The 15293-nt window shown below is 40.5% G+C and overlaps 1 protein-coding gene across 1 annotated transcript; it reads left to right on the top strand.

Moving 5' to 3' along the window:
- Positions 1 to 491: 491 nt before the first annotated feature.
- Positions 492 to 13648, top strand: LOC119588016 (focadhesin-like). The gene is given in 15 exon segments (XM_037936727.1): positions 492 to 607; positions 2029 to 2132; positions 2357 to 2419; positions 2724 to 2798; positions 2800 to 2879; positions 4206 to 4413; positions 5177 to 5194; positions 5763 to 5897; positions 6068 to 6215; positions 6472 to 6654; positions 6946 to 7172; positions 10360 to 10500; positions 10672 to 10880; positions 11184 to 11547; positions 11549 to 13648. Coding segments are annotated over 14 exon segments (3504 nt in total). The 5' UTR covers positions 492 to 607; positions 2029 to 2078; the 3' UTR covers positions 13148 to 13648.
- The last annotated feature ends 1645 nt before the right edge of the window (positions 13649 to 15293 follow it).

Genomic DNA, 15293 nt, shown 5'->3' with positions numbered 1-15293 from the left:
ACCATTAGTCTGTAATGCAGAGCGTTGCACCTGCGTGTTGCACTCCCTCTTTCCTTCTGTTGCAAAGGTTTGTTTTGATCTGCGCCCGGTCACGTGACCTCTGCAGCACAAGCGGAGCTGTTTTAGATTACTTGCTCTTTCTCGTTCGGGGAGCTTTTTGTTAAGATTTTGGTTGTTCCCTTACTTAATCGCGGCTTAAAATTATTTATAGCTTTCATTGATTGGTATAAAGTATTGATTTGTTTTTTTAATTTATTTTTTCTCGCTAGGCTGCATGACGCCGAAGACGGAGTCGATTTTTTTTTATTATTTTGGTTTGTTTCAAACATTTGCAGATTATAAGAATTCCTTAACCACATCTTTCGTATCGAATAATGAGCACATAAAGTTGCTCAGAGTAACATAAGAACTAACCAGTATCTACTTAGTCAAAGGTAAAGGATATAAATTATTTGAATAGATAATCTCAAGCCAGACCTAGACGAAACGGACGCGGAGTGTCATCTACACGTACGTTCTTGTTCCAACAACTTTTAACATGGATTAAAATTACGTGTAGACATAATTAACCCTTTCACCTGTGTTAATTATCCATGTAGATTGATTAGTAAGTACCAGCTCGTCAATAGCAAGCCTGTTACTTGGTCAAAAAGCGCACATGTTGATCTCTTGAGCTGTAATGCAATGCCGGTTCGATGGTTTTGCAATTCAAATATTTTTTTTTACTCGAAAAAAGTGCCGTATTTATTCAACGTATATAATTAATGAAACAACCAGTCATTCCGACATTATACTCTTTCATCAGTCTTGCATGTAGTTATTCCATAGAAAGACCCTTTTGAAACAAACCAAACCCATAGGTCTACGAATCGCCTTGAAATCCCATAATTTTTCTCCTAAAATCACCACCATTCCCAACGCCTTGCAGGAAACAACTTAATTACCCCCGTGCAACATTTCAATAACCAAAACAAGACTTAACCGTGAGGTGGCTTTGGGCTGGAAAGGCAATCGTGCAATGTGGCTTTGGTTTCAGTTCACTTGTTCCTTGGGGTATCATGTTCAAGCTTTTTTTCTTTCACGTTTTTATTTTTTATTCCTGGATCGTGTTTGTAGTATTTTGTATTTATGGGGTGTTCAATTGGCCTTCAGTATGTTTAAAATTTCAAAGAAATATTGTTTATTGTTATTGTTAATGGCAAAAAGTCTCTTGTGTAGAATAGCATGTTTCATGGGTCTGCTTCCCAGTAATTAATAATGTCTTCTGAATAGTCAGAGGTCATTTCTTACGATATTCAACTTTATGAGAGCCAAATATCGTCTGTAGTTAGATAAGGAATTATATCACAATTTAAATTATTTGTGTAATTATATTATAATCTAAAGTGTTTATAAACCCAAGTTAACGGTAAACAATAATCAGAATTTAGAGCAAAACGTGCAGAGGAAACTTGTCATCTCACTCTCCTTATTGTGGTTTGGATTCAGAGCAAATATATATTCTCATGAAAAAATCAGTAATAGGAATTTTGGAAGATTTATGAAACTTAAAAGGTGATGAATATTCATTATTATTCTTCGTTATAATTATCTATCAACTGACATCAGTAATAACAGTTTTGAGTAAGACAAGATGAATAAACAATTAAAAATACAAACAATTATAACAAATATATAAAGAAATAAAAGATATCCATATTGTGATTTGGAATTTGAACATCAGATGTAAATTCTTTTGAACAGTAAATGGATATCAAGATTATAAGCTTGCCTTTTGCTTGTCATATAGTTTATCTTATATTTAGTTAAATGTAATTGAATTGTTAAATGTTTTATTGTTTTTTTTAGTTTTGTTAGTTATCTTATTTACCAGTGTCCATAGAAAATTATCAGATATTGCTAATATATTTAATAATCTTCAAAAGTTGTTATTGAATAAGCGTTCTTAGGAGAATGGTGGAATGTAATTGAAGACATTCTGGCTTACTGTACCTTTTTATGTGTACTGTTTTCTTTCTTTTTTCTCAGCATACTATATGATTTTTAGTTCATAAATTGGAGGGCAAGAAGAGAAGGAGATGGAAGACTACGAGCAAAAGATCAACTCGGGGAATGTGTTCCTTCAGAGTCAGGTAAAAATTATTATATTAAAATTATATAAAAATTGTTGCATGAACATTTAGAAGTGAAAGGTTTATTTATTTATACTTTTCACCTTTATCTTTTTTTTTTTTTTTTTTTCTGTTATATTGTGTTCAGAATACTCATTAATTGTATTTTGAAATGAAAGGTATGAGTGACCCAGAAGTCAAGAGTTTTATAGTATCATGTCAAACTATACCAATCTTTTCAACAGGCTGTGACCAAACTCCACACCAAACTACTTGAAAATGTACAAGAAGGAGAGTCCCTGTATGATGTAAGTTTGACACCTGTTTGTATTGATCCGTATTAACTATCTCATTTTTGGTTTTCATTTTCTTTCTCTGTGTCTCTCTTAATTATTTTTATCACTGCTACGTACTTTCCCTCTTCTCTCCTGATTTTTGCTTTGTTGAAGGTTAGTCTTTGTAAAGTGGAGTATTTTGGTATTTCTCTTGATTTTTATGTCATTTCCTCAAGTATATGTCCTGCATTTTTCACTATTGTCGGTATCCCTAGCACTTTCTTCTTTCTATATGAGCATTCTTTGACATACCAAGATCATCTTTTAAAAATTTCAGAGGGAAGAAGTCAAATGGCTGTGGCAGACTGCTAACAAGGGAGACATGACTGAGGCAACGCTGGCCATAGAGATCCTTGATATCGCTTGCCAAAGCTGGTTTCCTTCCGGTTCCAGCAACGCTGCAAAACTTCCTGGCTGATGTTATGTGTGCTAAGTAAGATTTTTTTTCCCCCCTTGAGAAGAAAATGATAAAAGATATACAGTCTCATATAGACATGCCTGTTCATGTGTATAGTACATGTGTACTAGCATGAATATGCACCCACCTGCATGCACATGCAACCACCACCCACTCATGCAACCACCCAAACACCCACCCACCCACATGCTTGCATCCACCCACACATGCGTGCACCCACCCACCCACACATACACCCACCCACACATGCATGCACCCACCCACACATGCATGCCCACCCACCCACACATGCATGTAGCACCCAGTCATGCATGCACCCACCCATTCACATATGCATGCACCCATCCACCCACACATGCATGCACCCATCCACCCATACATGCACCCATCCACCCACACATGCATGCACCCACCCACCCACACATACATTCACCCACCCACCCACACATACATTCACCCACCCACACATGCATGCATGCACCCACCCACTCATGCATGCATCCACCCACACACATGCAGCACCCACCCACACAGCATGCACCCACCATCCACCCACACATGCATGCATCCACCCACGCATGCATGCTTCCACCCACCCACACATGCATGCATCCACCCACCAACCCACACATGCATGCATCCACACAACCATACATGCATGTATCCACACACCCACACATGCATGCACCCACTCACATACATATGCACCCACTCACCCACACATGTGCACCCATACACATAAATTCATTCACCCACCCACATGCATCCTCCCACATGCATGCACCCACCCATATGCATGCACCCTCCCATATACATGCACCAACCCACATACATGTACCCACCCACATCAATAAACCAATTACACTATACTACACACATATATACACATACAGAACACGTGCCAGCACACACATGCAAGAAACACATGGCACATCACCAATACACACACACTCCCACACACACATACACACACACATACACACACACATACACACACACATACACACACACGCGCACACACTCACTCACTCACTCACTCACTCACTCACTCACTCACTCACTCACTCACTCACTCACTCACTCACTCACTCACTCACACACACACACACACACACACACACACACACACACACACACACACACACACAAACTACATACTCAGTCTGTATTGTCTGAATGCAAGAGTTATTCTCACTGGACATGTTACAATCAGTTGCAATACAAAGAAGAGATCAGGTTTTTGCTAATGATCTGTTAACACTGCTTATTACTACTTGTTTCATGTAAGATTACAATAAATTATGGTCTCCTACTAATAAGATGACCTCTTGTACTTTGCAGGTCTCCTCGAGCTATTGTACAGGGAATCACAGAGATAGTGTTAATGTCTCAGAGGGACTCTGACAACAATGGAGAGCCGGAGTTTCCTTTTACAGGCCCTCCCAAAGGCCCAACTCACCCATATGTTACACTTATCACTAAACGGCCTGATCTGACATCCACAGTCCTCGAGGAAGTGGCCAGTCTGCTGCGACATCCAGATAACAAGTAAAGCAGATTGAAAGGGGCTTGAGTTTTCTTAAATGATAGCACATTTTGGGAAACTTTTTTTTTTTTTTTTTTTTTGGGGGGGGGGGGTGTTTCACAAGCAAGAGGGAAGTCAGAGTTCTTTTTACATGAACTGCTGGACAGAAAAATCATGGGTCTTCTGAAGGCTCATGGGAAGGAAAATTTAAATAGGAAATTTTATGTTATACATATATAAATATGATTTTTTTTTTATACAGCTTATTTTATATATAGTGTGATATAAAAAAAAATAGCATTATTATATTTTGGGCTTTTTTATTGTGTCTATTTTAACAATATCACAAGGTCTGTGGGCAATAAGCATTCCACGTCTTCTTTATATTTTATATTATCATAGCAGATTTTCTCAGATGTCTTTCAGAACTCATTCATCTTTACTTCAGATATGATTACCAATAAAAAATGTCACTGTCAATTGCAGTGCTTAGTTTTTACACCTTTAAAATAAATGTGTTGGTTCTGTAATTATAATGTAGTTGCAATTTAGTCAAATGAAATCAAAGCAAAGTTTAGAAATTTTTGTAATTTAGGTCATCTTAATCATATTTTGGGATTGTATAATTATATAAGGATTTTTCTTGGCGATTAAGTCCTTGGATTCCCCATCCCCGAACTTGTATTTATGGTTCTGATAAGGAACACTTCCCAGGGGCAGGCCTTCATTCCCTCTTTGGAATTCACATTCTGCTCAGTGGGGCCTTTGACTTTTTCCTTGCTTCAAGTTTTTTACTCTTATCAAAGTAAGTGCCTTATGTTTTATGTCATTTCCTCCTGTTTTATTTAAAGATAGGATGCAGGATGAATTGTAAAAATGTTGTGACTGTATTTTTTTTACAGCAAAAGACTTACCCAAATTCCTATTAGGCAAGGCCATTGAATGTCAAAAGTACAGCTGATTTTCCTTTGCCTGATATCTTTTGAAATTTAAAAGTATGAAGAAGTTGTATTAAGTTTGTAACCCTATGCCAAACGGGGTGAAAAAATGCTTGAATTTACTTCCTTTAAAATTTAACAAAAGATCTAGAGGGGGGGGGACACATCCAAGCTGTATGTTGGGCCTAAATTATGGAAAAAATTTTGCTGGAGTCATATTTTTAAATCGTTTTTAAAGTCCCCACCCCCCCCCCCACAAAAAAAAAAGGGTGCATCTATTACTGATATCTTATGTGGCACAAAATACAGTATCTGGATGATGAAAACTGTGTACACACATTATAAATAGATAAAGTTATATTAATACATACTGGTATTGGTGATCATGATTTATTCTTCATAAAAAAATAATTTTCAATATGTTTCTACTTACAGGATAGTAGCAAAGATCACATAGAAAGGAAGATGATGGTACTACTTGCTCTAACAGAAATTGCAATAGCTGATAATTCTGCAAGGCTGCAGTCAGCTCTGTTGCCTTGTCTTGTCATGATGGTGCCACTGGCATGGGTTAGTTCTAATTGATATTCTGTTTTTTGTTGTGCAGTAATGTTGCCTAATATTTGAATCTTCTTTATAAGTATTTGTTATTCCTGCTTAAATAAATAAGTAAAGTATAAGTAAAAAGTTTACAGTTTACAGCTCATAAATCAACTTGTTTCTGTATTTCTCTTCTGTAGAAGCAAGGGTTAGGAACAAGAACAGTAGAAAGATATATGAACATACTGGTGTCCCGCCTTGGAAGAGGATGTGATGTTACCCTGTGTGCTTTGGCAGAAGTCATACCTCAAACTTCTGGACAGCTACAAGTAAATCTCTAATGGGAAAGTTAGGGTAAACCTTTTAGTTTTTTTAGGTAACAAATTGTGTTACTTGGTTTTTTTATGATTAAAGGGTTAAGGTCTAAATTTACTAAGGTTTTTTTTTTGTATTAAATTAATTTTTAAAGCTCTTAATAATTCTAAATTCTCATTTTTCTCTGTTTGCTGTTATTTATTAATCATCATATCATTTTCATCATTGTTATTATTATTACTATTATTATTATTAAAATTAATATTATTAATATTTTATTATTATTCAGGTGCAACTCTTCTTTCAAATAAAGATGGTAATCCTCTGATTGGTGCAAGATTGTTGCCATCATTGCTACAGGTGTTGTCAGCTCCCTGCACAAGTATTCCTGGCCTGACAACAGCTGCTGCAGCTGTAGTATCTCTTATACAGGCAACACCAGCTCAAGCTTCAGCTAATACCCAGTTGGCAGGTTCGTTGCAATATTATTATAAGTGCTTGATAATCATATATAAAGAAATAAAATAGAGTAACAAAGGGAATAGGAAAGAATTGTGTTTATAGGTATGTCTACACAAATTATTTTTACATATGTTAATGAGTAAATTTAAAAAAAAGTTTCATGGTGGTAGCAAACATCAAGATAGATAAAAGAATAGAAAAGATTTGAATGATTTTACATTATATGAGAAGCATTATAAACATCATCATTAACAGGATTGATTATATAGCCATTATAAATGACAGAATTCTCTCTGCACAGGTAATGCACACTGGGAAACCTTATGCTGCACATTTTCCAGTCTGGTTTCCTTCATACCAGCACTGGAGTTCTCGGATCGATTGGTCAGGGATCCACAACTGGCCTCAGATTGGCTGTCCAAGCTTGCTACATCCACCAACCAGATTTCAAGCTTTCATCATACTTTTGTAACATCTGTATTTTTGTACCAGGGGTCTACATCACAGTCAGTTCAGGAAGCAACTAAGGTGTGCACTCTCTCTCTCTTTTGTGGTCTTTCCTCCTTTCTTTATCTCTCATGTAGTCTCTCCCTCTCTCTATCTCTCTCTTGTGGACTCTCTCTCTCTCTCTCTCTCTCTCTCTCTCTCTCTCTCTCTCTCTCTTGGTCTCTCTCAATTTCATAGTTTCTCTTACTCTCTGCCTCTCTCTCTTTCTCTCAGCTTTTCTCACTGTTTCTCTCTCATACTTTCTCTTTCACAGTCTCACTCACTTTTTCTTTCTCTCTCATTCTTTTTATCTCTCTGTTACACAAGGTTGCAACATCCACAAAGCAGATTTCAAGCCTTCACCATACTTTTGTGACATCTGTGTTTTTGTACCAGGGGTCTACATCACAGTCAGTTCAAGAAGCAACTAAGGTGTGCACTCTCTCTCTCTCTCTTTCTCTTTTGTGGTCTTTCCTCCTTTATCTCTCTTGAGTCTCCCCCTCTCTCTATCTGTCTCTTGTGGACTCTCTCTCTCTCTCTCTCTCTCTCTCTCTCTCTCTCTCTTTCTTTCTCTCTCTCTCTTTGTCCTCTCTCTTTCTCTCTCTCTCTCCTCGCTCTCTCTCTCTCTCTCTTTGTCCTCTCTCTCTCTCTCTCTCTCTCTCTCTCTCTCTCATCTCTCTCTCTCTCCCCTCATCTCCTCTTCATCTCTCTCTCGTCTCTCTCTCTCTCATCTCTCTCGTCTCACTCTCTCTCTCCGTCTCTCGCGCTCCCTCCCTCTCTCTCTCTCTGTCCCTCTCTCTCCCTTCTCTCTCTTCTCTCTCTCTTTCTGTCCTCTCTCTCTCTTCTTTGTCCTCTCTCTCTCTCTCTCTCTCTTTCCTCTCTATCTCTCGCGTCTCTCCTCTCTCTCTCGCTCTAGCATCTCTCTTCTCTCTCTCTCGCTTTGTCCTCTCTCTCTCTCTCTCTCTCTCACTCTCTCATCTTTGTCCTCTCTCTCTCCTCTCCTTGTCCTCTTTCCTCGTCCCCCCCCCCTCCTCTCTCCTCTCTCTCTCTCTTTCTTTCTCCTCTCATCATCTCTCTTTCTCCTCTCTCTCGTCTCCTCTCTCTCCTCTCATCATCCCTCTCTGTCTTCTCTCTCTCTCTCTCTCCGTCCTCTCTCCGTCGCTCGCTCTCTCTCTCTCTCATCTCTTCTCTCTCTCCTCTCTCTCTCTCTCTCTCTCTCATCTCTCTCTTTGTCCTCTCTCTCTCTCTCTCTCTTGTCCTCTCCTCCTCTCTCTCTCCTCTCTCTATCTCTCCTCTCTCTCTCCTTCTCTCTCTCTCTCTCTATTTGTCCTCTCTCTCTCTCTCGTCTTTGTCCTCAGGGCTCTCTCTCCGTCTCTTGTCCTCTCGTCTCTCTACTCTTCTCTCTATCTCTCTCTCTCCCCCTCTCATCGTCCTCTCTCTCGTCTCATCTCTCTCTCTCTCTCTTGTCCTCTCTCTCTCTCTCTCCTTTGTCCTCTCTCTCTGCTCTCTCCTCTCCTCTCTCCCTCTCTCTCTCTCGCTCTCTCTTCTCTCTCTCTTTGTCCACTCTCCTCTCTCTCTCTCTCTCTCTTTGTCCCTCTCTCTCTCTCTCTTCTTTGTCTCCTCTCTCTCTCTCTCCTCTCTCTCTCTCTCTCCTCCCCTTCCTCCACCTCTCTATCTCTCCGTCTCCCTCCGCTCTCCTCTCTTCTTCTCTCTCTCTCTCTCTTCTCACACATCTCCCTCTCCTCTCCTTTCTCTTCTCTCTCTCTCTCTCTGTCTCTCTCTCTCTCTCTCCTCATTCTCTCTCTCTCTCACTCTCATCTCTCCTCTCCCCTCTCTCAGTCCTCTCTCTCTCATCTCTCTCTCATATCTCTCTCTCTCATCTCTCTCTCTCTCTTTCCGTCTCTCTCTATCGCGTCTCCTCTCGTCTCTCTCTCTCTCCTCTCTCATCTCTCTCTTCTCACTCTCTCGTCTCTCTCCTCCTCCTCTCTCTCTCCTCTCTCTCTCATCTCTCTCTCTCTCTCTCTCTCATTCTCTCATCTCTCTCTCTCTCTCTCTCATCTCTCTCTTTCTCTCTCTCATCTCTCTCTTTCTCATCTCCGCTCATCATCTCTCTCTCTCCTCTCATCTCTCTCTCCCGCTCTCTCTCTCTCTCTCTCTCTCTCTACCACTGTATGAGCCTCCGGGCTAGTACAGTGGTAACGTTTCCGGCCTCTCATCCGAGGGGTCCGGCCGGTTTCGCGCCCCGTTCACCAGGCGCGAGAAAGTTCAACTGTCGCCCGGAGGTTACTGGCTGTGGCGGGGCACCAACGGCGGGCAAGGACTCGGTTCAGCCGTCAGCAGCACTGCACACGGCGAGCAAAATCAAGCAGACAGTATGTCCACACCAAGAATATCCATTGTAATCAAATGGAATTCCAAGCAAACTCTCATTCTCATATCTCTCTCTCTCTCTCTCTCTCTCATTCTCAATATCTCTCTCTCTCTCTCTCTCTCGAATCTCTCTCTCTTTCCTCTCATTCTCTCTCCTTTTTTTCTCGGTCTCTCTTCTCTCTCCTCTTCTCTGCTCTCTCCTCTCTCTCTCTCTTCTCTCTCTCTCTCATATCTCTCTCTCTCTCATCCCTCTCATATCTCTCTCTCTCTCTCTCTCATTCTCGTCATATCCTCTCTCTCTCTCTCTCTCTCTCTCATCTCTCTCTCTAATCTCTCTCTCTCTCTCTCTCTCTTTGTCACTCTCTCTCTCTCTCCTCTCTCTTTTCTCCTCTCTTCATTATCTCTCTCTCTCTCTATCTCATATCTCTCTCTCTCTCTCTCATATCTCTCTCTCTCTCTCTCTCCCCTCTCTCTTCTCTCTCTCTCTCTCTTCTCTCTTCCCCTCTTTTCTCTCTCTCTCTCTCTCCTCTCTCTCTCTCTCTCTCTCTTCTCTCTCTCTCTCTCTCTCTCTCTCTCTCTCTCTCTCTCTCTTCTTTATATATATATATATATATATATATTATATATATATATAAAATATAATATACAAATATATATTATAATATATTTTATATATACATACACACACACACACACACACATACATGTATACATATATACATCCTTATATACATACATATACACATAGATACATGTATACATACATTCATATATATATATCTACATATACATACATGTGTTTGTGTGTGTGTGTGTCTCTATATATTTATACATAGTTTATTGTCATAATCTTTTACAGGTACTAGAAAAGGAGGTGATGAAGAAGAAGTCCCTCTCCATAGAAGTATTCCCAATGGTCCTTTACAGACTAGGTCGTGAACCTGATCCAGCAACACGTCTCACAATACTGTACACTCTGCCTTCATTAGCAGTTAATAAGGTATGACACAAGATGAAACAGTGTTGATATTTTGTTAGAATGTTTATAATGTGTTAAATTTTCTCCTGAGATTCAGGTAAACCAGCTTCAGTGTACTCGTGTTAAATTGCCTGAAATTAAAAATAAGCCACAAAGTATTTGTAGGTGATATGACCATACTTTCCACAACAGCTATGTGTTGCATTGGTGCTGAAGACTCTCCTTGCTCTGTGGGGGTCTGGTTCCCTGCGCCCACTTGTCCTGCGTCTTGTGTATGATTTGTGGACAGTAGAACCTCGAACTTACTCATACCTGTCACAGCTGATCAACGATCGGTCAATAAATTCTGCAGAAGTTCAGATTGCAAGGGCATTTGTTGTCACCAGTATATGTAAATCAAAGTAAGTTTTATGTGATGTTACAACAAGACTAGAATAAGTGCATCGATATTAAAAATGCAGAAAGTTCAGAGATGAATTCCAGTCAAAGGTCAGTATAGGGAGAGTGTACTAAACCTTCACCACATCCCTGTAATTTGAATTTTCATATGCAGTAGTGAAAAGTAATTAATCTCTGTGATTTCATTTGGAATCAAATAATTGATTTTTGGTAGTTTTCAATATCTTATATTATTATTCTAGAGTTTTATTGCTTTGTTCATATTTTGGAGGAGATTACCAACAAATAATATTATTTCACTTCAGACCTTCCCAGCATGGCGAAGAACTGCTGCCGCTGCTCTCAAAAGTCTTGAATGAATGCCGCGGTAATGAGGGGACTGCTCAAGCCTTGATAGCCCTTGATGGTATATATGCTTTATGCTCCAACCAAGTCATAGACTTGCGAACCACTTGGCGAGTTATTGCTCCCAAATTGGTGAGAGACAATAGGCCTGAAATTACTGTAAAACTATGCAATCTCCTAGGGCTTGTCCCAACACTCCATGTAGAGAGCTCAGAGTATGAGAAATTCACAGAGAACTCTCTTATAATTCTGTGGAATTGGGTAAGTCATCATCATAGCTTAGATGTAGTGGAAGCAGCATATAAGTCACTGGAAAATTACAAGGTATGGCAGTTATACTCTGAGAATGTTACCAAAATATGCCAGGGAAGGACACCAATTGCCACCCAGCATGGCTGCAACACCCTTTGAAGCTGCACGTAACCCAGTGGATGTCTTGGATTATGTCCCTGCTATAGGCTGGATTAAGCTGATGAAGGGATGTCCAGAATCCCACATCCCACATGTGCAGAACTTCATTAAGTCTCTAGTTGCACGAGAAGTAGCTGGACTTCCAAAAGGAATCTACATGACAGCCGTTCAGGAGGCAAAGCGCAGAGGTGTCAAGGGTAGTGGTGGTCAACCAGAGCCTCCTTCATACAGTTTCCTTAAAGACACCTCAACATTGAGAATTCTTGTGAATTTCCTAATAGACTTCCCTGATATGTTGGAAAACTGCACAGATGTAGATGCAAAGCAGAGATTGCTAAGGTGTGCTGTATTAGCAATGGAATCTTTGGGCCAGCCATTGCCACGGCCATATCCAGCTCTAGATTGGATATTTTTGGAAAAGGTGCTTTATGCAGCCCAGTCAGTTTCAAATTCGGATTGGACAACAAGGATTCGACATAGTCTCTTTAGAATTGCTGCAAGACAGAGTAATAAATCCCCCTCTGCATGTAACCTGATAAGCCAGTGGATGGTACCAGCACCAACCAATGGCTTAACAAAAGAAGATGAAATTACACTTTTTGGGCTATTAGACCACATTGGTCGTGGAGTCCCTCCAAACTTCTTGCAGCCATTCATAGCATACATTTTCCAACAACGCATATCTGATCCAAAACATATGAAAGCTATATTAGAGTCGGTAAAACCAGTCCTTACTGCTGACTTCATCTTTGACACTAATAGAAATGTTTTGAGTAATGCTATTGAACATCTAAATGAAAATATGGACCCTACAGATGAAGAAGTATATAACACCTACAAGGCATGTGTTGCTGACCTTCCACAAAAGCACATAGAACGACTAACCTCTCCATCACTTTGGTGGGAAGTCACAAATGAGAGATTGTACAGAGCAGCTGTGCTACGTTGCCATGTAGCAGAGAAGGATCCAGAGGAAATGGCTCTGCCCTGGCTCAATGACTTGGTAGACTCTGCTGCTTCTTTGCCTGGTGATCGATCACATCTGCTTAGTGTCATGTCAAACACTTTAGTAACTAGGTGCCACATAAATGAGAGTACCTCATGGTTCTTGCAGCTACTAGGAAGACTGAGAGATCACCTGAAGAGAAAGACAGACGATAACCTCGTTGCAATGCATGAGCAGCAGCAGCGCATTACCTTCTACCTTGATCTTTTGGTTATGGGGCTTATTGTATGGTCGGGCTTATGGGCCACGAATCATATGCAGGTCCTTGCAGAGACTTCAGCACTGCGAGATCGTCTTCTCCTTCCTTCCTTGGTGACGCTTTCGGGTCAACCTGCATGGATTCAGACTCTCAGTCAGTTTCTTAACTGGATGGTTTCATGCCATACCCTCTTACAGGATTATAATGCGTCTCGTTATCACCTTGGCTCACCCACGCTCCTCCTTGCCACACTCAACCCAAGTATTTCTCAGGTCATGTGGAATAAAGTTATTGCTATGCTTGTATAAAGATCAAAGGATCTGTAATGTAACAGATATTTATTCATTATCAATTTAAGAGAATTGCAATATATAATGTAACTTTGCATGTGTTTATATGGCTCTACAATTCAAGGGGAATGAGAAACTTGAAAATTATTTGAGGTGTTGGCCAAGACAAGAGAAAGAGGAACCACTGATGCTTTTGAAAAAGTTAAACCCTGTAAAATGTCAGAAATATAACCCTAATTATTGACTGCTTTACGTTTCAGGGTTATCTCCCTTGCTTCAGTCTTCAAAACTGTATGGTTTTAAAATATGTTATATTGGAAATATAGGAGTGTTAATGTATTCCAGTCATGTTACTTGTCTTCCATTGTAATGGCTCATTTGTTGTAATTGCATTAAATGAGAACATATGTGTAGATGTATATTCTGTTATATCTTCAACACATATAAATTAATTAGATATTTTCATTTATTGTAATAAGTATTACCTACGAGTGATAATAAAAACGCAAGTGGCATTTATATTGAGTTTGAATATCATTCATCATGTAAAACAGATCATGAAGTATAGGACAAAATTTAATCAAAACAACCCCCCCCACCAATACCCTTGCCTGTTGTTGTCGTTGTGGTGGGGGGCTTAGGAGACGAGGACTGATACCCAGTGCTGGAGATCTCCCCTGCTGTGGGCCCCAGCCCTCGGACTGATTAATTTTGCACTATCTTTCTCCCTTCCCCTTTTTTGTTTCCATCCCTTTCTCCAATCCCTTCTAATGTTCACTTCTTAAGGTGTGAGAGCTGAAAAGCTGACTTTGTGCCAGTCCTAAAGGGCCTGGGGGAGCCATAGGAACGGTATTCCCTTGTTTAGTTGTCTAGTCCTTACCCTTCAAGGAGATCCTGGAATGTTTCTGTCCCCAACACTTACCATGGCCAATACTGAAAATTTTAATCCTTATTAGGAGCAATGAGGCTTGCCCCTTCATCGAATAGTCCCACTATACGATGAACCCTGGCTCTCCTTTGACCACGATTCTGAACACTGCTCTAGTACCCCCCTCCTAAATGCCTACTGTTACATCATCCACTAAGGTCAACCCTCAACCTCCAGGAGATATTCCTACTCTCCCAACATTCTCAACCTCATCCTTTGTACCCCCACAACTTTCTTCATCAACTCTCTTATTACTATTATAAAACATTATTGTCCACCTCTCGACAATACTACCTTTCTCAACACCACTCCCTCTTACACATGGCTCCATCATTCTACCACCCCCACCTTTACAAATATCATAAATACTCTTGTTTAGTCCAGTCAAATGGGACCGATTTTTCGTGATACCCCAACAGCTCCTTACTCGGATAACACTCTCTTCCAGCAATGTCTCCAAAAACAAGTATGCAAAGTTTCCTTTCGCAGCCGACCCGATCTTCCCGTCTTGTCACAGTTACATCCGAAACCCAAGCTATAGCATTATCAACCCTGACTGACTTCACTGGCAAACCCATTCCTGCAGAACCTCATCCCACCCACAATACTGGTACCGGAACTGTCTCCATCTACAAAACAAACAAAATTCTATAACAAAAACTGGTCAGATTGTGGTGAAGACACTCACCTGCTTCACGAGCTACCATATAGTAAATCAGTACAATGCTACACCATTCCCCCCAGAAGCCATCGGAAGAACCTCACCAACATTGCCAAGATTATTTTCAGAAGACATGACCTCCCTCCACTTTAATGTCTACATTGGCGGAGAATCTCCCTGTCCAACCATATCACCCCCCCTCCCCGTTATTGTCAAAATTGTTGGCGTTTAGGACATCTTGTCAAACACTGCCCATCCACAGCCAGATGCCCTCTATGTGCCCATCCTGGTCATAACCGATCAAACTGCCCTGTAATATATTCTAAAAGGGACCGCCCCACCTACAAGTTTGAGGTGGCAACTCTTAGATTCAGAGATGGCCTCACTCTGCCTGTAGCCAGACAGGAAGCACGTCGACGAGGTTTCTCTTATCCCCTACTCCAATAATGTCGCTCGCTCTGCCCCTCCCCCTCCTTCCCAGTATGTTCCTACACCCGCCCCCATACCAATTCCACCTCCATCTTACCTTCCCACTTCTACCCCCGACTTCCGTCAGGCAAATACTTTTGTCATTC

Source organism: Penaeus monodon, chromosome 3 (genome assembly GCF_015228065.2).
Source record: "Penaeus monodon isolate SGIC_2016 chromosome 3, NSTDA_Pmon_1, whole genome shotgun sequence".
Lineage (NCBI taxonomy): Eukaryota > Metazoa > Arthropoda > Malacostraca > Decapoda > Penaeidae > Penaeus > Penaeus monodon.
This window is presented reverse-complemented; position numbering and strand designations above follow the sequence as displayed.